Source organism: Pocillopora damicornis, chromosome 8 (genome assembly GCF_964200805.1).
Source record: "Pocillopora damicornis chromosome 8, jaPocDami1.2, whole genome shotgun sequence".
Classification (NCBI taxonomy): domain Eukaryota; kingdom Metazoa; phylum Cnidaria; class Anthozoa; order Scleractinia; family Pocilloporidae; genus Pocillopora; species Pocillopora damicornis.
In genome coordinates, this window is record NC_142677.1 from 23273964 (window position 1) to 23294928 (window position 20965).

The window sequence follows — 20965 nt, forward strand, 5'->3', positions numbered from 1 at the left end:
TTTTGGTAAGAGCATTCCGGAAAAATTGCAAAAACAATTGCCTCTACCAGCTCGTAGATCAGCGAAATTGAAATCTTCGTAAATGAAAATCATGTCAACTGGATTCTCCTTTATTGATTATGTGATTGGCAATGATCACCAGCTGAAAAACAAGTCGCTTTGACGATCACACTGGTACACTTGTCGAAAAGGGTCAGAAAACTGTTTATTCTGGCGTTCACTTAACAGTAATCTCCTACGTGAATAATGCTTGCGTGACGAGCCGAGAGAGCCCTGAGAACTAAATATTAGATTAAAAAAAGTACTTCCTTTCCGCGAAAACTACCAACTTTCAGGAGCCGCGAAATATTGGGTATTCTAATTCATCTTTACTCGAGGTTCCGATCTTCAGGTAGGGGTGACCGATATTTATGGTAAAATGTATTTGAACTGGTGTTTCAGTTTCGGATCATAAAATATAATCATCACATTGTGGGTGACACTGACAGATCGTATTTTTTCGTATTTTTCGCCATTAGATTGCTCGAGATGTCGGAAAACGATCGCTTAATTACTGAAGCAAGGGGAATTCAACACACTCGAATAGCAGTAGAAGATGTTGGTCGGGCTGTCAGAGTTCGAAATACAATGTATGCTTATTCAAATCACTTCATTACGCAGAGCCGACCGTACTTTCGACGACAGCTACCGACTTACATCGACTGCGTATGCTTTCTGTGGTTAACGTGGGCGATGTTTTGGGCGTCTTGGCTTGGTGCATTGGCCGACAAAGGAGGTTATTACAAGGGTGCACCATTTTATTGTTTCTTTGTTTGCGCAATTTTCATTGGAATCTTCTGCCAGCACGAGATTGTCAACAGAAAATCGCTTCGGATTGTCTTGACACAACCTGTTCTCGACGGGCAACAGAAGTTAAACGCGCTTTACGAAGTGACAGTCACAGAATTGCAAGGAATGGCTCTACAGAATTACCAGGCTGGAATTGGGTTCGTTCATGTATCGGAAGGAAAAGTAAAATTCCAAGCCTTTAATCGCAAAGCTGAGCAGGCGATGATCTGTGCAAGGAAGACATCACGATGCATGCTAATTCTTTTCCTCGGCTCTGCTTGTTTTAATTTCTATTTTATGATGACTTCCTCGCTGGGTCTTGCGTTTACAAGAGAGTGATCAGAATACGGCAAAGTTAGTACTTTCAAAATGATATTTTGGTGTACAAATCACTTTGTTACCCTTGAAACGTTATAACTTTGATGAGAAAACTTTATACTTGTAGATGATGTAAAGCAGTGTTGCGTTATATGTCACTTGGTTTGTCACGCGACGCCTGCTCTTTTTCACGCGGCTCACCTTTATACTGTGTTACATTAAGAGGGCCAGGCTCGAATAATTTGGATGTTTTGGTTACTACTAGATAAAATGCACGTACGAAGAATTCAGAGTGGGGGGATGGTGGCATAAGGAGAGTCTACAACTTCAATTTTCTCCGTCCATGAGCTTTCCCTGATCAATCGCTTTTACAAGCATCACGTGATGTCCCGTGATGGAAATGTTTTCGCTGTTGCTAGGGAGAGTTCATCGTTGACTTCTCTTTTTATTTTTTCAGTAAAATTTTTGCATCCAAGTGTATTTCTTTCCCTTTATTAACTTGTAACAATCATGTATTAGAAAAATGCGTTCAATTTCTAGTAAAACAGTAATTTTGATTGTACTGATTGCCCAGAAATAGTCAGGGAAAGTAGACTTGTGACATGCTCAGTTTCAGGCAGTGTCATGAACCTTATCGCAAGGAACCAAAGGTAAGAATAGGCAGACTTTTTATCTGATTGGTCGAGATAGTCAAGCGCCCAATCACAGAACGGGGAAAATCAATCCAGATGAACTTTCGACAGTGAATTGAGAAACCTTTAATACACAGTCTGAAAAAAAAATTATTTGAGAGTAGACACCCATGTGAACTGTAACTTATTTACAAATATTTATATTAGAAAATCTTCAAGAGATTTTACATGCAAAGTAGACGATGCCCCAAAGATAGGTCAGCTATGGGTCACGCACACTTAAATGATTTAAAGGCGATTTCTTTCCGCGCATAAAAATCAAAGTGTCACTTCGGGAAAAGATTTCGAACAAGTTTACACAAATAACATGGGGGTGAAGAAAGTCGAAAAAGTATTGGAACTTCTGGAAGTCGTGCGTCGATATAAGTATGATTTACTGAGTTACTGATACAAGCCAATCAGTAGATCAGTTTGAAGAGCCTGCTGTTTAGTGACAATATGAAACTTAACGATCAGCCTCGATTCCTTACTCCTCGACGGTTTTGTTTGAACTGATAACAATCGAAAACGTTTTCTCAAAACTCGAGCAAATGTCCTATCTTTTCGAGCCGCATCAGTTCCTTCGCTGATGCCATTCCTTCGTTTGGGATGCGAGTTTCTCTCTACATGTGCCTCTTGTTTCCCATGTCGACGTACCATTACCGGCCGCACAACTGGACACTGATCTTCGTTCAGCGTTTTTAACTGCCGGGGAAGGCTTACCGCTGCTTCTCTGTCACCCTCTTGTATTGGTGTCAGCTTTGTTTGTCTGGGGGACCCTTTCGCTTTTCTCGGTGTTGGGATCATTTCTTGGTGTTGTCGTTTTTTCTGTTCCACATAAACATACTCTTTTCCAACTCGACGTCTGCCTTGCCTAAGCTCACCCGTATCAAACTGGTCCCTGGAGGAGTAACTTGTGCTGGGTACTTGACTTAACTGGCGATTTGAATAACGCTCCGAGATATCTGCCTGCTTCATATGTAGATAGACTCGCGCTTGATAGTGTGAGAAGGAAACCTCCGTGTTCCTTAGCCTTTCTTGGGCACCACGTTTCTATAAATTCTTTTTTCTTCTTTAGGTTTTGAAGTCATTTCAGGAGACGTTGGTCTGTTAAGCATTTGATCCTTGCATGGAAAGGAAATTTGCGCCGTTCCTAGAATATTATTACGACAATGATATCGCGAGAAACGAACCTGTGTTGGGGAATTCGTCTGCTTTAGGTCGTAGCATGGTTCTGAACGATCAGTTAAACCCCACATGGCCTCTCTACTCTTCTTGAAAGTTTGGCATAACTCAAGCATGGAAGGAAGTTCTTGACGGCCTTTCATATTTGTGACAAACTGAGTATGGAATAGTTACATAATAACCATATGAAGATGTGGTGGGACACTCGCTTAACCGCCTAATTAACGATGTCGGCGTCAGCTTCAGACAGTCATAGGAAAAAAATATTTTTCTTTTCTTTGTCTCCTGTTATTATCATTCAATTCAGTCATTTGGCGAAATACTGAAATAGTAATTAAAAAATAAGGACTACTGAAGTAAAAAATGAGCTGAAGCAAAGATTAGAGAACATCAACTATTTGAAAAAAGGTGTCGACTAAAGAACATTTCCCTTTTATTTCGATTTTTTTCTCTACTTTAAGGGGCGCATCGCATTGCACAGTGCCATTACAAACAGGAAAAGATTTGCCTAATTGCCGTTATTTTCGTTTCTAGACAAAAATGCGACAAAAATATTAGATGACAAACAACCTTGTCTGCCCGTTCGACGATTTCATGTCGGTCTCCTAAACAAACTGTGACGCACCACAGGTAGCCCATGCTCTGAATACGCACTAGCGTACTGTGCTGTAATGTTTGTTCTTACCTAACAATTGAAATTAAGAAATTTGAATGAGTAAAAAGTATGAAGAGGTAAAAGCATACGAACTTAAGTCTCCTTCTATTGCTTGAAATCAACCCAAAAACCACACCGAAGACAATAAAACTCAATATTGGAGCGAGTCAAGGGATGTTTAAATACAATCTGGCTGATGTTCTTACTGTTATGTAATAACTTGAAGATCGGACTGTTTCTCGTATATTGAGTTTGGTTTGCCTGTGGACTTTTCGCTCTGTGTCTTGTTTTACTCCAGTTTCTAAGCAATAACGGAATAAACAAGGGCAAATAAGGTTAAAAGGTGTTAGATTCGGGAACGCCTTTCTTTCATCGCACCAATTATTTTTTTCTTAATTACCATTAATTTCAGTTTCTTTTTCGCAATGAAAATTACAAAGTTATTGATTGATGGATTCCTTATCACGAACATCTCTCTCAATTTTCAACCTTAAATTTACCAGAGGGCACAAAGTCGTGCCAATCAAAGTATGTTTTCAATAGCAGTTAGCTTTTTTTGAGTTAATTTTTATTTATGTAAAAAAAAAAAAAAAAAATTATGTGAGCGTGTAGGGTAGTACTTTGGTTGCACCAATCAGGTCGCCGCATCAGGGTACACATCTCCCACCAATCATATCACAGCATTTGGATATCTTGCACCAATCACAGCGTATGGGTATTATTTTCTTTCAAATGATGTCATGAAATCAGGAGCTGTGCACAAAGAATTTTGGGCTCTTCTGATAAGCGTAACGGTTTGTGGCCTTTGCGAGAGTCTCGTCAATTAAGGTCGAGATTATCGGGATATGAAAGGTTCGCATTTAACTTTTTGTCTCATTTTTAAGTTAAACACGAAGGCGCGCTATAAAAGGAGAGGTGCCTTAGGTACCTCTGGATCATTTGTCAATCAACCGTCGTGGCATACAGAACTCCAAAACAGCTTACTCACACCCCACACACCAAACAACTTGTATTCCATCACTTACCACGAAAAAAACGTCCAAAGTTCAATCAGAACATACCCAATCATCGCACTGCGTGAACATAAGGCAATTTTCACGTGCTTGAAATGTATTCCACCAATCAAATTTCATTTTGCCAGCTAATTGTAGTCGAATAATTTTGATTTTTTCTCTGTAAGAGGAATGGTAGTAAGCGTAGTGGGAGAGTATCCCATATCCTATTAATTTTTGGCCCAATTATCCCGTTTCCCATTAATTCCTTTGGTTTGTATCCTTATAATTCCCGAGTACGATATCCCGAAATCTCTATTTCAAATAACCCGTATTCTGTTCCTTTTTTCCTAAAGTATCCCGCAGACTTTTTAATTTATACCGTATCCCGGAACCCCCCCCCCCCCCCCTTAGGGCCTCTTATATTTTACAAGTAAAATCCATAAAACTTACTCATACCCTGTGTATCCGTTGTAGTTTCTGGCGATTTCTGCCGTTTTAAGCTTGCTTTATCATCAGTGTTATTCATTTCAAAATAACAGTGATGGTAAAGCAAGCTTAAAACGGTAGAAATCGCCAGAAACTACAACGAACTCTCGAGATGTAAGCATGTTTTATTGATTTTACTTGTAAGATATTGATTTTTCGAAATATTTATTGTTTTAAATCGATCATATTTCGTTCCCCATACTATTCCTTATAACGTGTTCAAATTTTCAACCGAGTCACACAACGCGTGACGCGTTCATGAATTAATCGTTAGCTTTTTCTCGAGACGTGAGCTTGGGCCGCCTGTGACGTAATCGATACGATCACGCCATGATAAGGGAATATCAATTAAACTTCCTAAAAGTTTGATACTAGAAGCTTGCTCTAAAATCTGATCTGCGAATATAAGTCGTAGTTTACCTTCTGTCGATGTTGAATGGCACTTGGACACACTTAGGTATTTCGATTCCTTCGTAGAAACTAGTCTTTACTACGTCATTACAAGGCAATTCAGGCAACTGGTGGTTAGCTTAGCTTTATAGTGTACAATCGGTTCGAGCATACAAATAGCGGGCTGTAAGATATCTTTGAAAAAAGTTCTTCCCCATCGAAACTTTTGGATGGTAATGGCTTTTTAAGGCCCCCAGCCATCAACCTAAGTTCAACAACTATCTGACAGAAAGATTCCACTTAAATGGTGGTCGGCGATGTAATGGCGCTTTTCGAATGATTCGATAGGCTGGTCACATCTCTTAATTTCCCAGGAGTCATTCTTGTAGCCAGGGCGTTGAATAAGAATGTGGTTACAGTTTTAAAATAATTTGCAGGGTTCTATGTGGTAGCTAACGCGTGTTATAACATAGCTAGTAAATTTATAAAATCAAATTCAATTGCACGAGCGTGCTTCATATTCCTATTGTGCACGCTCATGACGTCAGCAAACAAATCCCTCGCGAAAGAAAATTTCCATCTGGTTGAAAATGTTATAAAACAATTGGTTCATACGTCAGCTGTGCGTTCATCGAGACATGAAGCACTTGGAAGTTTGAAGAGCACTCAAGAAGCTAGAGTTGCTCGAGGCGTAGCCGAGAGCAACTCTTACGCATCTTTCGTGCTCTCCAAACTTCCCGCGTGCTTCACGCTGACGTATGAACCAATTGTTAATTGCTGAGCGTGCCTGACGTCACATCCGGTATTTATTTATTTATTAACACTATTTGGGCTGACTGGCCCAGTTTGAATCGGGGCCGGTTTCAAGGATTTCCTGTCGTGAAAGTTGTGCTGAATGAGAACACGCGAACGCGTGTGCTCATTCTGTTTTATATGCGATTAGTGAAAAATTGATTACTTAATTTTACAGCATGTTATTGTGTAAAACGAGTGACCTGCGCTTGAGGAATGAGCATATTTTCCAATATATATATCTTTTTACTAATCCTGAAATGAGGTCAGCACAAACAAACGCTTACGTTTGATAACGAATGAGGAAAGGGAACTGCTGCGGTTCTCACATCGCTGACAGCCATTATAGTTTTATCCGCGTGACTAAGGAATCACGTGTTTTTTCTCTATCGATTGTTTTTCTTGTCTCACTCATGTTCTGACCAAGCGTCTACTATGCATTTGTTCAATTGCTAAAACTGCATCACATCAGAACGAAATGATGGAAAATTGGTCGTGAAATTATTCGTAACTGACGTCAGATGAGCAGGTCATTATAACTGCAGTTCCGAGGTCACTTGTCCGTTATGCTGTACTTTGTCCTTGTACCACGTGGTTCCTGTTTTTCACGTACGCTTCACATGATCGAACGTGATCCACCTAACGTGAGCATGCGTAGAGTATTGTTGTTATGACAACAACAGCCCGGGGATCTCGGAATAACAAGGATAATGGCGGACATACACACGATTTCTGTGGTCGGTCTCCTTAAAGATGCCGAATTTCACATGATTAAAGGAGCTGCAGAGGTATTATTGAGATTAAATGAGAATTTTTATGAAGGTTTTCAATAATAAAAGTATAATGCTCATGTCTGATGTACTTTTTCATTTTATCACAACAGCAACTTAGCCAGAGGGAACCCGATGTTTTCACCGAGCCGTACGTCCTGGGTTTGTTGGAGTGTGATTGGGATACGTTCATTCGAGATAAGAAGAAGGTAGGATAGAAAGAAGTAATCATGAATCTATTTAAATTGATGAACTGAAGATCTAGGGAAGACACCGAGATCAGTCAGAAAAAATTGATTTCTAATGTAAGCTTGTTGTTTGGCGTCAATTGAAAAGTACGCTAACCTTATAAAAATTTCCAGCGTGACCTGTCGTTTATAAATAAATCAAAATTTCGAAGCTTTCAGGTACGCTAGTGCCTTATTTTAAACCTCTTGAGTGTTTGGAAAGTATTATGGAAGAAACCAGTCTTGCAATATTAGTTGATTTTTTATGCATCTCAAATAACCATGTTAGGTACAAGAGTACATTGTTTGTTGCATTTGTGATAAGACTTAACGTGTTCCAACCAAGAACAATTCATTAAGCTTACTTAATGTAAGCATAAACCGGCGTGTTTGGTTAATATTTTTTATTTTTGGGTCGAATGATTTTGATGAATGGTTCTCCAATTCATTTTCCAAACACATGGCATTCGTCACTCATGAGTTCCTTTGAACAAAAACGATAAAGAGAGCAATTATTTTTTTTGAAAAGCGATAACCTAAGATTTTATGGTTGGTTAGCGGAGTTTGATTTGAAAGAAGTTTTCATCTGGTCAAAATTCACGTGATAGAGTTGAGACAAGCAGAGGCAAAATTCCATATTACATTCCGAAACATAAGTTTCAGATGATAGGAAATACCATCGCTTAGTTTTCCCATTTAAATTGTACCATTTCCTTTCGTTTTGATAAATATGTGTATTTTTGAATAAGAACTTGTTCCAATTAGGTGAAAACATAATGTATCATGAGGTTTGTGCTTAGGTTACCAAGAGAGCCAAAAATCATAAATCTGGTCAATTAGAGGATTCATCTTATAAGAGATGTAAAAAGTTCAATAGGTTTTTCCAGGATTGATTGTTTTCTCCATAAATGGTAACTGATTTACTTCTTTATGGTGTTTGATATTTCAAGTATTTTTTTTGGACTCTATATGCAAGACCAGTATTTTAGCAGGAAAAAATTTTTCAAACTGTTGATTTGGACATTACTGCTCTGTTAGCAAAAGGGATCCCCTTTTAACTGTTCATATGGGATGCTTGAGTGTAAAGCCCTGTTCAAACAGTTGCTTTAGTTGATGATAGTTTCAACTATAATGTGCGTTTGAACATGAACTATCATCAACTATCATGTAGTTCAAATTTGACATGATAGTTGATGATAGTTTTAGCTGTTTGATTGAGTGGATTGATGTGAATTGGTAGGTTTTTGTTCAGCAAATTTTTTCAATGATTAAAGTAGCCATCAACACTTGGCAGAATGTCTCCTAGTTCACTCTTACTATCTCCTGGTTGGCTTGAGTATCTTTAACTTGCAACTTCTTGAGTAAAATCTCAAATGCTACCAAAATTGCTGACCTCAGGGCTTGCCATATTTGCATGATTTTGTCAACTAGCATCAACTTTCATGAATCGTTTGAATGGAAACATGATAGTCAATGATAATGAATGATAGTTGAAACTATAATCAACCATTATGACCATTTGAACCCAGCATAAGATCAACAATGTAAAGGTTTTATTCCTGCTGACCTGTTTTGATTGTTTATAAAATTATGAGAACATTTTCAGGTTCCATGCTCTTGATTTGAAAATGAAGATCATGGTATTTGGGCTGAAGAAAATGGTGGAAGTTAGGATCTCAGAAATAAAGCATCTTGTTTGAGGAGGCCCCTAAATCTGTATAAAGTATTTAAATGGAAAATTATAAGCTTTCTGAAACAATAATAATACAATAATAAGAACTTTATTTATATAGCGCTTGCATTCTCTGCTCAAGGCACTTTACAATCATACAAAATCATACATTATTGATAAAAATTTACAAATTTACAACCATATCCTACTTTATGATACTTAAACATAGCTAAAATTCATATACTGACTAAAAAAGAAAAAGAAAACTAAAGCCAGCCATATCTTCTTACAACTCATGTGCTTTTTGCTTCCTTTTTTCTTGCTTTCACTCGATACAGGGGCACTCAAATTGAATGTAGGCCTCTTTTTCTGAATCTACTCTGTTTCTTTCATTGCTTAATTGAAAACTACTCATTTATTTTTTTTTTTCATTGTGATTTAATGCTCTCCAGTCAATTTACATTCTAGCATAAGAAATTATTAATTCCACAAATGGAAGATAAATGGAAATTGCTGTCTCTCTTGCTAGGAAATGAGAAAAGAAGTTTGGGGCTTTCAAGAAAATGTCATTGTGTTTTTCAATGAAGAGTTGATTGGAGGACCTGACGATTTTATAAAATGGGCCTTGGATACCCATGGATATAGAGAGTTCAGGTTTGTTATTTGAAAATATGTTGGTATCCCTTGTGTTTATTCTGTCATTAATCTTTGGTTTAACTAGACCTGGGATAACATAAAAATGTATTGCTTTTCATTTAATTTTAAGGGTAACTATATGTTCTTTTACATTTAGCCAAATTACTGCAAGAAAGAATTTTTTCAGTGTGATATTTATTTTGTTTTTTTTTTGCTAGGCCTCTTCCTTTATGGCATGCCATGGCTAAAGAAGCATACAAGGACCATCTACTTGCCACCAAGGTAACGTTGTGCATATTTATCTAAGGCTTTGATCACTCAAAACTTCAATTACTCATGAAATTTTGCTTTGACTGTATTCTTTTAGCATCAGTTTGTTTACTTGGACATAGCAGTGGGCCACCAAAAGATTGGACGACTGTTGATTGAGGTATCTGCATAGAGATATCATCCAGATTTCTATTTTTTTGTTTGTCTGAAGTTTTTACTGTCCAAGAGAGTTTCACGTACATGCTCAGCAAGGAGGTATACTTGCTGCTCACAGGAAGAAGATTAGTTTCTTTATAACCTGGAGCTTGTTTCACAAAAGTCCTATTAGTTACTGGTTCTGAAAAGAAGATATTTGTTTGTAGTGTTAACATTCAAGGTTGAGATATGGATAGCTCTGAAATTCAAACTATAAAGATATCAGCAAATGAAACAGAGTAAGACATACTCTTGTATTTCTTAATTTGAGAATTTGGAAGATGTCTCCGAGCCCTTAAGCTCATATCAATCAAAAGGAAAAAGTGGGCTATTAATTAGGATGTGCCTGTGGGAGAGAGAGAGAGTTGAATAAAGTACAGACACAGCTTATACAGGGACAAGCGGAACAAAGACATATTATGAGCCCTTAATTCTAATGTACAGTTCCTTTTCAACAGTTGTTCTCTGAAAGACTACCTAGGACATGTGACAATTTTCGTGAGTTGTGTGTAGGAAGTCAGACGGAATCAGTGCGGCATGATCCTCCTCTGAAGCTGTGGTACAAGAACTCAATATTACACAGAATAGTTCCTAATGGCTGGATACAAGGCGGAGGTAATTGCAATAGAGCACATTTTACATTGTATGATAGTAATAGTAGGTACTAGAATGAGACGCTCTTTAGTATATCGCAATATTCCATGTAATTATGTTTATTTTTATGAACTGTGAACTCTAAGCTTGCATAGAAATTTCTGTCAAGCAGAAGCTTTAGAGAGTGAATGGCTGAATCAGGTGGTAACTTAAGATCAAATACTGTGAACTTTGAGGAATTGACAGCCCTAGGAAAAGCCATCAAAATAAAGAGAAGACTTATCTTTCAGTCAAATGTTTCTTGTCTAGTTTGTGAAACTGACCAGTCAACTTGCATAGATGTTGGTTGTAAGACTTCTCTAGCTTAAACTGATTATTGAAGAAGAAAGTTTTCCAAGAAATTGCTTGTGCCTTAGTTAATTTTCCATTGCTTTCAACTTTTCTGTGCATTTTAAAACTCAGGCACACTTGCATGCACCCTATTTCATCAAATCCTTGAAACTTTCTCCAATCTTTCTGGCTTTGGTATTCTGTTTGAAGTTCTACCACATTGTAGATTATTGCGTTAGACCAATTAGTTATTTAGCACTGGCTGAAAGTTTTAAAACGTTTGTGTTGGAGTGTTGAGGAAAGATAACAATATTTATTTTGTGTTCTAGATATAGAAGGAGGAAAAGGAACCGGAGGAGAGTCAATATATGGACCCCTTTTTGAAGGTAATTGTAGGGGGGTCGTGTTAGTGACGTAGGAAACTTTTTCACAACATATTAAGACTAAAATAAAAGTTTTTAGGGGTGGAGAAACATAAAAGAATATGGAATATACCAAATAGGATCGAAGATGGGTAAGAATGAAGATGATCGAAACGGATTATCCCATGAACAACTTAGTGAGAATAATAGCCATTTGATTGATTTCTTTAAGACGAAGAAGGGGAGGAGAGTGTGTAACGCAGGCTATACGCTTACACTTAACAAAGGTTTGTCTCGTCATGCAATGTCAATCGACCAGTTAGACTGCTGCGTTCGTGTATACACACAGGAAATTCGAAATTCAATTTCTTGTGAAGAGGCACTCCTTGAGAGGCTCTCGCTGGTTCCCAACTCACTCGTGTGAAAGGACACGCAAAATCCACACATATGAACCTGCTCGCTTGCTGTGAAGAAGGCAGTAAGAAGTCTTATAGGCGGCGGTGGACCGCTGGTAACAGTCTTGTTGTGAAACCCCTGCCTTATAGACATTCTTGTCTGTACATAGTTCTGTTTTTTGATACCCTTCCTTTATTTGTTGTCGTTTCTAGATGAGGACTTTTCCATACCGCATGGAAAGAGAGGTATTGTGGGTATGGCCAACAGGGGCCGGCATACAAATGGATCTCAGTTCTTTATCACGTTACAGCCCGCTCCTTGGATGGACACGAAATATGTTGCTTTCGGGTAAGAATCACAGCTCTATGTATTAAAACATGGAAAATCACTGCCCTTTTGCTTTTGTTAAATATTTCTAAAAAAAAAAATCAGAAAAATGAAAGCGTGACCTTGCAACCGCGTTACCAGACTCTTGTCTAACCACACCTATCAACGAATGAGAGGGCGCTTTATGTATTAGATATCCTATCAATTGAACTCTAGAAGTCTGCATTTACTCTGTACTTTGGATTTATAATGATAGAAGTCAAATGAAAATGAACAGTTTAAGTTAGCTAGGTAAAACTAACTTTGGGCCGCCGCTCTTATTCGTAGACAAGTAATTGAGGGTACAAGAGTTCTTGACGAACTGGAAAAACAAGAGACGTTCAACGAACGGCCCAAGTCCACCTGTGTAATTGTGGATTGTGGAATATTCGATGTGGAACGCCTTTGGGACACCTCTAGATAGATAATTTACTTTGAAATCAAAGCAATCCTTAATTCACTCTGAATCACTTACAGCTGCTAGAAAAAGGCAGCTGCACAGATTACTTAGCTACATTAGTTCAGAGGTTGTTAGTGCAACAAAATTTCCAACAGAGTTATTATTTTGAAAGCAAAGGAACACGTGATATTTAATTTTCATGAAATTCGAGCCTAGCACCTTATGGAAACCTTAATGTGCAATTTGGAATGTTAGTGACTTGCACAGAATCTTTTCCTATTTTTCTGTTGCGTGTTTATAGGGATTACTCTAGGCAAAATTACTCAATGAGAAGTCGACTGAAAACAACGTAGTCAACAGGTTATTACACATCATGCGACAACAATCGATTCTAATTATTTGTGTACTTGATATACATTTTTGAAGTGAAATTGTGAGTTATTTAAAGGGAACCGCGCGTACATATAGTTTGCAAAAGGCGAGTATGAAAAAAGGGAAATGTAATTTTTTTACGAAACCGTAACTTTTATTATAATTCATGTTCCTGTACTTTTTCACGGTCATTTCAAGAGGTTTCAATTGCAGAGAGGAATGAAAGATGTCTTTCTTACTTGTATTGTATTATAGTAACCCAACTATAAGATTTTAACTGATGCAGAGTTATGTTTTGAAAGATTACGAATAAAGGTCACTCTTGGACAGAAATACGTGTCAGCGAGTATCTATAAAAGTGGGAGGAGAGGTAAAGCAACTATGCTTCAAGCTAATTATACCTATGGATCGTTTTTCATCTAATTGGTTACCAGCTATGCGCAAACCTTTTGGGAAAAAAAAAGAGAGAATTTACATGAGGAAAAAGTGCAAATCCCACAGCACTGAGTTGATGCACCAACATGGCTGCCATTTTATTCAATGCGTATTCGAAATTTTCGCTCGCATCCACGCGGGCTGAAGGACTTGGCACAGGGTCACAACGTGGAAACAGGGCGTGTCACGTCAGGGAAAGGCTATTGGGAAACTCACGGGCGGAACAGGAGTGAGGGAAATTAAAACTCTCTGTGTTGGAGAAACACACCAAACAAATTGTCGCCGGTCATGAAAGACATTGAACCAGTGAATCTCGATTTGACACCTTTACAATACAATACAATATTTATTTGCCATATACGACATTTACACATGGAAAAAAAAAAATGAAGAAAATTGATGACAGAAAATAAATGGCGAGAAAACCTGAAAGAAACCACGAGGCTTATAACAAGTCAGGTTTTCTCACTTAAAATAACTAATCTTATATTAGAATTACAATATGGACTTATGGTAATTAACTTTGACCGCGCACACGTACACACACACACACACGCACACACATATTAAGTAAGTTAGTTAAGAATTACTGCCTTACAGAAGCTAATACTTAGAGAGAAGAAATTCCTTAAGCTTTCTTTTAAAAGAAGCGGAGGAGGGAGAACTAGTTATGTCAGAATTTAACGAATTATAAAAGTTTGGACCTTGACTTAAAAGACTTAAAAGATCAACTTATTTTGAAATGAGACTTCTCGTCGAACTGTTTGCGTTGCTGTTTGTTGCTGTAACTCCAATCAGCTATTTTAATTGGGTCCTGATCTTTCGTGAAAGTTCTAACAAAGGCATAAATTTTACGGGCGATTACCTTCATTTTGCCTCGCTAATGAATAAACTCTCTCTGAACTTATTTCTTTACCATTGAATGCGTCTTTCATCACAGCTGGAGTATATCAAGGAATCTGCGTTCAAACCAATTCAATCAACTTATTTTAACTCAGGATCAACACATTGACATGTATAACGGATCAGAAACAACACCTGGGTTTTATCTTCTCGTAAGGGTGAGTGAACTTTCGATGATCAATTAAGTTACAAGAAATATGTAAGCTAGTTAAACAAATATAGAACTGAATACTTATCACGTAATGAGCACACGAATGCAACTATTTATTTTAAATACCTCTCAAACCTTTAACTATTAGTTTTCGACGAGCCAGAAGTAGGTCCGAAAGAGTAGATAGCAATTAAGTTATTTCAGAACTTATGAAGTAGCTTTGTACTTTCTAGTAATAAATTTGTCACATGTACAACAAAACATGCTCGAATCAAATGGAAACAAACATTAATCGTGCATTTCAAACGTGTCGATTACCAGTAAAAATCCGTTTCGAGTTTGTCTCGCTGCATAAAACCCTGAGTCCTTTCGAGTGACACAATGGATCGAAATTAACGTAATCTTTTCATTAATTACTGTCAAAAATGCCCCATGTAAGATAGAATCACTTCAGCAACTGAATGGTATCGAAGAAATAGGGATACATGCATGGTTGATTGCAAAACATCCTATCGATAAAACCAATTTCGGCAAAAAGTTTTTCAATCAGATTGAAAAATTGTCTCTTTAAATTGGTGCATTTTGACAACTGATGCGATCAGCCAGGACCTCGTGGGAAATTTATCCATCTGAATGCGCTATATTGTTTCTGTGCACGTATAGTCCAAGATGACGTCAATATAAGCAATCTCTGGAAATAAAACATCATGCCCACGCCAAATACGGTATTAATTAAACACAAAATAACAATCGCTATAAACACTTCACGTTAATATCGCCAGTCTTTTCTAGATAAAGCTTGGGTGATCATGAACTAACTCGGTGTAGAAATTCTCATCGAGATTATTGAAGGAGCCATAACAACTCTTAGATTGAAAATATCCCAGAACTCGCCGCCATTGAAGATTGGCATGGATATCTGCTTCAAACATACAGCCATGTGGGCAGATTCCTAACAGCGAAACGAAAAGGTGATAAATCAATCATAGAAATTTTCAGGACAATGATAATTATTTGTATAAGCCGCAACTGTAAGTCATCAGGGTAGTGTATTTTTGCAAAGCTAACGGAATACTCGTCACTGGCCACAATCTTATATTTTCAAATCATGGGAGGGTTTAAGAGAATAATCACTTTTTACCATGGGCGGTGGGGTAATCATCACAAGGTTCTCACTTCTTTCCTTTTCGCAGTCAGACATACTTTGAGAGGCAAATGTGTCCAAACATCTGCTCACTTCAAGGAGCGCTGTGCACCTCATGCATCAATGCATTCCATTTTCTAGCGCAGCAAAGATTTCACCTCAGATACCTATTCATTTCCAGGCTGCTGCGGACGAATCTTCCGTTGCGGCTTGTCCGCTGACCCACCAGGTTCGAATGATCTGCAAGCTGAAGAACATCGAGCCATTAATCATGCCCTTTAACATCCAAAAGAAGTCCAAGGAGTTTCTTGAAATCAATTCTACTGGGAAAGTCCCTGTTCTTGTTCATCAGCTTAATCCAGACGAGGCCTTGGTTCTTGATGATCCTCTACTCATCGCCAAGTATCTGGAGGAAAGGTTCCCGAACCCGCCTATCAGAAGTAACAACAGAGAGGCTATTGTCGCTGGTAGCAATATATTCCAAAAATTTTGCGCCCTCATCAAAAATAATGACCCCGCAAAAGATCCCGGTCTTCAAACAGCCCTGCTGAAGAAATTGGAGGAGTTGAATTCTTTTCTGCTGGGCAGTGATAGTTCTTTTCTGGAAAGTGATTCTTTGAGATTCTCCGACTGTAGCTTGTTACCCAAGCTCCTCCTCGTTCGCGTGGCTGCTAAAGAATTGAAGGGCCTGGAGATACCAGGGAAGTTCGAAGGAGTCTGGGACTATATTCATGCTGGCGAGAAACAAGTGGTGTTCCGGGACACGTGCCCGTCAGATGAGCTAATCAAAGAGCATTGGTCCAGGAAATTTGCAACTGTGCCTTTGTTAGAGGGCTACGAAAGAAAACTTTAGAGTGTTAGCGGCTAGATAACACAAGTTAAGTGCGGAACGAACATTTTAAGATAATGCTTCAAGAAGAACAACCGAGTCGCGTCTTCTATGAGGCTTGATAGACTTGATACCAGTACAATAAATTGGACTTACTTATCTTCATGGCATGCTCCCTCGTTTCCAAGCTTCCTCTCTATATCTTACGCGAAGAGATTCCTACGAACAAAGTCATAAAGTATCGTGGAGCTATAATAGTGATCCTCTGTAGATTCACTTTGATTAATTATCTTAACACACGGCTCTGCGCTGAAACACAAAGACTACCGCGATAACGGTTATTCTATCGAAGGAAAATCATAATTGGCTTCACTGATAAGCTTAAAAATATTCCTTAATTGCTCTATTACTTCTTTTATAGAAAAATCGACATCGAGCTTTGGCAGTTCAAAACAATTGGTCCCTTTAATGAAATTTCAAAGTGTTTGTATAATCGCCCGTTGTTTATGCACCATTAGCCTTGCGTAACAGTCGCTCTGGTAATTACACAATCTTAACCGCTAAATAGGATAATAAGTGCGAGCTTCAAATATATGGACGTGTCTATCATCTACGCCACTCCTAAATTGCTTCGTCGATCGAGAGACCTGAAGGAGAAGATCGAAGAATGACTGTAAATACCTCTTCAGTTGTCTAGGTACACAGTGCTGCTGTTAAAATTTGCTTGATTTACACGTAAAAATATTTTTGGTCTTGATAACTACACTGAACGTAAAATGTGGATTTGCATTTTCGTAACACAGGTCTTAAAATAAGTCGTTTCCAAATATAGCTTGTTCTGCTGTGCATAAGGCCGGTTGTCTGCTTTTCTTTCTTAATTATCGATCACTAAAACCAACGCATTTAAGAGGGGATTTAATGTCGTTAGCTCACTACCAGCTCACTCAACATTAGTGCCTTCCCTGGTGCGTTGTGGTCGTTTTGTTATCCATTCTGATGACATGGCCACAACTGCATAGGCAACTTCATTACTGGTATTATTTCAATGCTCTTTTACCTGTAAGAATTACTTCACTTTTGGCTTGTTCACTATGGTATATAGATGTTGTTGTTTGTTTCAGTTGTGACTAGGCCAGAAACAACTTATCAACGAAGTGAATGATTCAGAACTTTAAATGACTTAAACTTTAGTTCATTCGGAAACATGGAGAATTAAGACTTTTCTTCGCTGTTCGTTTAAAATACCAAAATGGTAAGATTTACCAGACCTCCAGGGGCCATATCGGAATCAGAAAGAGCCTCAGGGTTTTCGTTCGTAGATTCCTCGTATAACATCTGGAAACGAGTGGCTCTGGGAGCGAAAGTTAAAAAAAATATATGGCGTCGTAGTGTTAAATGGTCAAGGTTCCAGAAAACTTCTTCCGATTTTCTTCTGTGATAACGTTTCAAAGTTCATTTTCGTATGGGTCATCGGCTTTAAAAAGTTTCGTTGTGAGAATCGTTATTGTTTTGGAATTTTTTTCTTGGGCGTAGAAAATTTCTTTCAATTGACAATTTTTCTCTTCCTCTCCCCCCTTCGTATTCTTTTTATATTCACACGCGGCGCGCGTGATTTCACAAATTAGCCGATACGTCAAAGAACTCTAACCTTGACATTGGGAAACTGACGTGGACATTTTTCGCGTATTTTTATTTTGTTTTTCGTTAGTTAGTTGTTTTTGAGCTTTCATTCGCGTGAATCTGTTACTCCTTTGTTTGAAATTTTAAGAAGCTTAAGGGTTCTTTATTTGAGACAAATATTGTGGTTCATTCAACAAGTTTAATACACATTTTCTACGGAGTTTGGACTCTAACCTCATTTTTCGTAAATGGATTTTTTTTCATTGGGGATGTGGAGCTGTTAAAATTACGATTCGACGAGCTCCACTAAGTAAAAAAAAAATAGAAGTACAGAGATAAATCTCTCTGCCATGCTTACTACATATGACGTATATTATGACGTCATAATGGCTTAACTATCACTCTTCAAGTCTGCCTCATAAATTAGAATCCCCACGTACTCCTCCCTGAAAATAAATACAGGACGGCGAGGTAGGCCTGGGTACGCGAATGGGTGCGCCATGAAATCAAATAGTTACTATCCTCATCGGTGGAGTTGAGCAGTTGTGTTGGTTGCGAGACTTCTGTACGCTCTATTTTGCTGTTTGTTTCCGAAATGGCTGATCAGGGGGAAATAACGCTGTATGTGAAGGTACTGCACATCTTCTGAAGTGTATATTTTGAGTTTTTTGGTGATGGCTTGTTCACTGATCATTTCGTTTGTCGTCCAACAGGCCTCGACCATCAATGATTCAGAGTTCGGAGCGGACGTTTTTGCTCAGAGGTTCATGATGATGTTTGTCTTGAAAGATGTGCGGGTCAACATCCGCCTCGTGGATGCGATTAAGAGTAGAAACATGAAAAAATTACCAGCTTTGAAGCTATTTGAAAACGACCCTGTGGAGGATCCCGCGGAAATCGAGGCCTTGATCGAAAAAATCTCTCCCGATCATCCATTGCGAAGCGCGAACGACGAAGTAAACCATCTTGTGTTTAAAGGTGCTGGTAGTGGAGTTTACCACAAGTTCAATCAGCTGGCGAAGAACACAGACCCAAACACAGATGAAAGGCTTAAAGCGAATCTTATAGAGGAACTTGCAGCGCTCGATACCTTTCTTCGTTCGAAAAAGCCCCAGAGATTTCTCGGTGGCGAAAATTTATGTCTTCCCGACTGTATCTTGCTTCCCAAATTGTTGCACATCAAAGTGGTGGCCAAAGTCTTCAAAGATTTTGATATTCCCGAAGATTTCGAAGGCATTCATAAGTACTTGGATGCAGCTAGTGGCAAAGAAGGAGAAACTCCAGATATCAATGTCGAAGCGTTCACAAGAACCTCGCCATCAGATGAAGTGATAGTAGATGCCTGGTCTCGATGGATGAAGGTTCCCAATCCTCTACAGAGGCGAAAGAAGCCTTGATGATCATCGATTTTTGCAGAGACAGCGGTAATAAATGTAGTCTTAAAAGAACTGGGAATTAGGTTTGTATTAACCATAATTTGTGTGGATTTTTTCCGGTTTTTGTGAGCCAGTAGCTTTGTAAACGGCATACAAAAGAACAGTGTGTGTACACGTGTTTTATTACGAGTTTGATATTTACATCAACGTATTAGTGATTTGAATTCTAAGCGAATGCAGATTTAGAGTCCCGAATTTTCCTCTTGCAGTCTATTCTAGATTTTTGCTCTGGGGAATGATTACATTTAATTTATTTTTTTCTATCGTAATATTCAAATCGTTAAGTTTTCAATTCCTATAAAAATGTAGCTTTCTTTCATTCGTGCGTTTGTACAAGACACATATTTGTTGTTTGTACTGCGGTGTTCCGGCGAGCCTCTCCCGCCGTAATTTTTAAGCCCTTTCGTCTCGGGCGAATTGCGATCGTCAATGAACAGGGATGGACACGCGAGCCTGTGTTTTTTTCTTCGTTGCTAAGGCAAAATCCTTCTAGAATGAGGTTGAACGTGTACTGTAGTGTGTCATATTCGAAATACCTCGCATATTGAGGCAAGTTTACTGTTTATTTTACTAATTTACCTGTGATTCTTGTTTCTAAATTATTGCTTCGACGCCAAAATTTTTACTATCACTCCCTCGGAAGGATTAGGCATGAACGGGATTCTTCGGGTGAGGCGTCATGGCTCCATTGTTATCATTGTTTTTTTCGATTTATCAATATGATCTGGCTCATATGGTTGGATGTTTTCATGTCACGGCAGGCGAGCAATGCCTTGCTAAATATTGTTTGCGATATTATGTCTTCGCTGTCAGATTTTCTTTGTGATTTCCCTGTAATCAAATCCTGCTGCATGGGTAACAATTGTAACAGAAGAATACCGATGTGGCGGCTCACCAACAATTGTTTTCATTTTTGTTAGGGCTTGTGCTGCTATTAATATTTCTAAGCTATCTTGAGCGTAAGTTACAACAAAGATGGGTCAGCTAAACTTCAATAAATTTTTTGGGGATTTAATGAGGGCAGTTTGTTTGCTGTCTAAAGGCAATCACTAACTATTGGCTCCCAGTGAGAGACAGCTAGTATTATTACAATCTGGTTGCCACAGTTGCATGACCTAACATATTGGAATGTTACCCTGGGTTTGTTTAAACTTGTATTTGTGTCCCTTGTCATGCTCTTATTCTGTGCACCATTTAGCACTGTTTACATAAGCACAGAAACAAAAGAACCATTATCTTCAAAACCCAGGGTGAGTGCATGATGGAGAGAATTTAATTTTCCTGTGAAAGTAAACTGCTTTGTGATGTTCTAAATCATATTATATATTTACCTTGTAAACTCACAAATTTTTGATTCTAGAAGACATTAGATAGGATAGACCAGAAGACTGATATAATTGATTTCAAATGAAATTTTGAGAATGTTTTATAACTCTTGCCCAAAAACTGCAGACCAAGAATGGTTTATAATGCAATAAAATTAAATCTTTCACTGATTGTGTAAATATTTTTGCCAAATACATGTGCACTATTGATC

General features: G+C 38.2%; 4 protein-coding genes and 1 long non-coding RNA gene across 7 annotated transcripts; 4 read left to right on the forward strand and 1 right to left on the reverse strand.

Annotated features, from left to right (window-relative positions):
• Positions 1-282: 282 nt before the first annotated feature.
• Positions 283-1708, forward strand: LOC113675420 (uncharacterized). Its single transcript, XM_027191989.2, has 2 exons — positions 283-391; positions 519-1708. Exon 2 carries the CDS (start codon positions 529-531, stop codon positions 1165-1167), a length of 639 nt encoding a protein of 212 aa, XP_027047790.2. The 5' UTR covers positions 283-391; positions 519-528; the 3' UTR covers positions 1168-1708.
• A 4658-nt stretch (positions 1709-6366) lies between these two features.
• On the forward strand, positions 6367-13243 carry LOC113675414 (putative inactive peptidyl-prolyl cis-trans isomerase-like 6). Its single transcript, XM_027191984.2, has 9 exons — positions 6367-7108; positions 7204-7299; positions 9519-9643; positions 9844-9907; positions 9993-10055; positions 10549-10705; positions 11344-11400; positions 11985-12120; positions 12427-13243. The coding sequence occupies exons 1-9, from the start codon at positions 7031-7033 to the stop codon at positions 12560-12562; spliced, it is 912 nt and encodes a 303-aa protein (XP_027047785.2). The 5' UTR covers positions 6367-7030; the 3' UTR covers positions 12563-13243.
• A 966-nt stretch (positions 13244-14209) lies between these two features.
• LOC113675404 (chloride intracellular channel protein 2) lies at positions 14210-17223 on the forward strand. 3 transcript variants are annotated; one of them, XM_027191968.2, is made up of 2 exons: positions 14210-14406; positions 15725-17223. In XM_027191968.2, the coding sequence occupies exons 1-2, from the start codon at positions 14359-14361 to the stop codon at positions 16394-16396; spliced, it is 720 nt and encodes a 239-aa protein (XP_027047769.2). In that variant the 5' UTR covers positions 14210-14358; the 3' UTR covers positions 16397-17223. The 3 variants fall into 3 exon arrangements, with proteins under 3 accessions (XP_027047769.2, XP_027047768.2, XP_027047771.2); XM_027191967.2 differs by having other exon boundaries at positions 14227-14406; positions 15593-17223; XM_027191970.2 differs by lacking the exon at positions 14210-14406 and adding an exon at positions 15192-15370.
• On the reverse strand, positions 14371-15681 carry LOC149041857 (uncharacterized). The gene is made up of 2 exons (XR_016179297.1): positions 15541-15681; positions 14371-15351 (listed from the first exon to the last, which is right to left on the reverse strand). It is a non-coding gene; the product is annotated as an uncharacterized LOC149041857 (long non-coding RNA).
• Positions 17224-18523: 1300 nt separating the features above from the next.
• LOC113675405 (chloride intracellular channel protein 1) lies at positions 18524-20924 on the forward strand. Its single transcript, XM_027191971.2, has 2 exons — positions 18524-18623; positions 18706-20924. The coding sequence occupies exons 1-2, from the start codon at positions 18588-18590 to the stop codon at positions 19387-19389; spliced, it is 720 nt and encodes a 239-aa protein (XP_027047772.2). The 5' UTR covers positions 18524-18587; the 3' UTR covers positions 19390-20924.
• The last annotated feature ends 41 nt before the right edge of the window (positions 20925-20965 follow it).

What these genes read in the sequence shown, in the direction of transcription:
- LOC113675404 (XM_027191967.2), top strand. Translation starts at nt 15,659, where the DNA reads ATGCATCAATGCATTCCATTTTCTAGCGCAGCAAAGATTTCACCTCAG.
- LOC113675420 (XM_027191989.2), top strand. Translation starts at nt 529, where the DNA reads ATGTCGGAAAACGATCGCTTAATTACTGAAGCAAGGGGAATTCAACAC.
- LOC113675405 (XM_027191971.2), top strand. Translation starts at nt 18,588, where the DNA reads ATGGCTGATCAGGGGGAAATAACGCTGTATGTGAAG. An exon ending in AAATAACGCTGTATGTGAAG is followed by an intron (nt 18,624 to 18,705) that starts GTACTGCACATC and finishes GTCGTCCAACAG; the next exon opens with GCCTCGACCATCAATGATTC.
- LOC113675414 (XM_027191984.2), top strand. Translation starts at nt 7,031, where the DNA reads ATGGCGGACATACACACGATTTCTGTGGTCGGTCTCCTTAAAGATGCC. An exon ending in ACCATCTACTTGCCACCAAG is followed by an intron (nt 9,908 to 9,992) that starts GTAACGTTGTGC and finishes GTATTCTTTTAG; the next exon opens with CATCAGTTTGTTTACTTGGA. An exon ending in TTGGACGACTGTTGATTGAG is followed by an intron (nt 10,056 to 10,548) that starts GTATCTGCATAG and finishes CCTTTTCAACAG; the next exon opens with TTGTTCTCTGAAAGACTACC.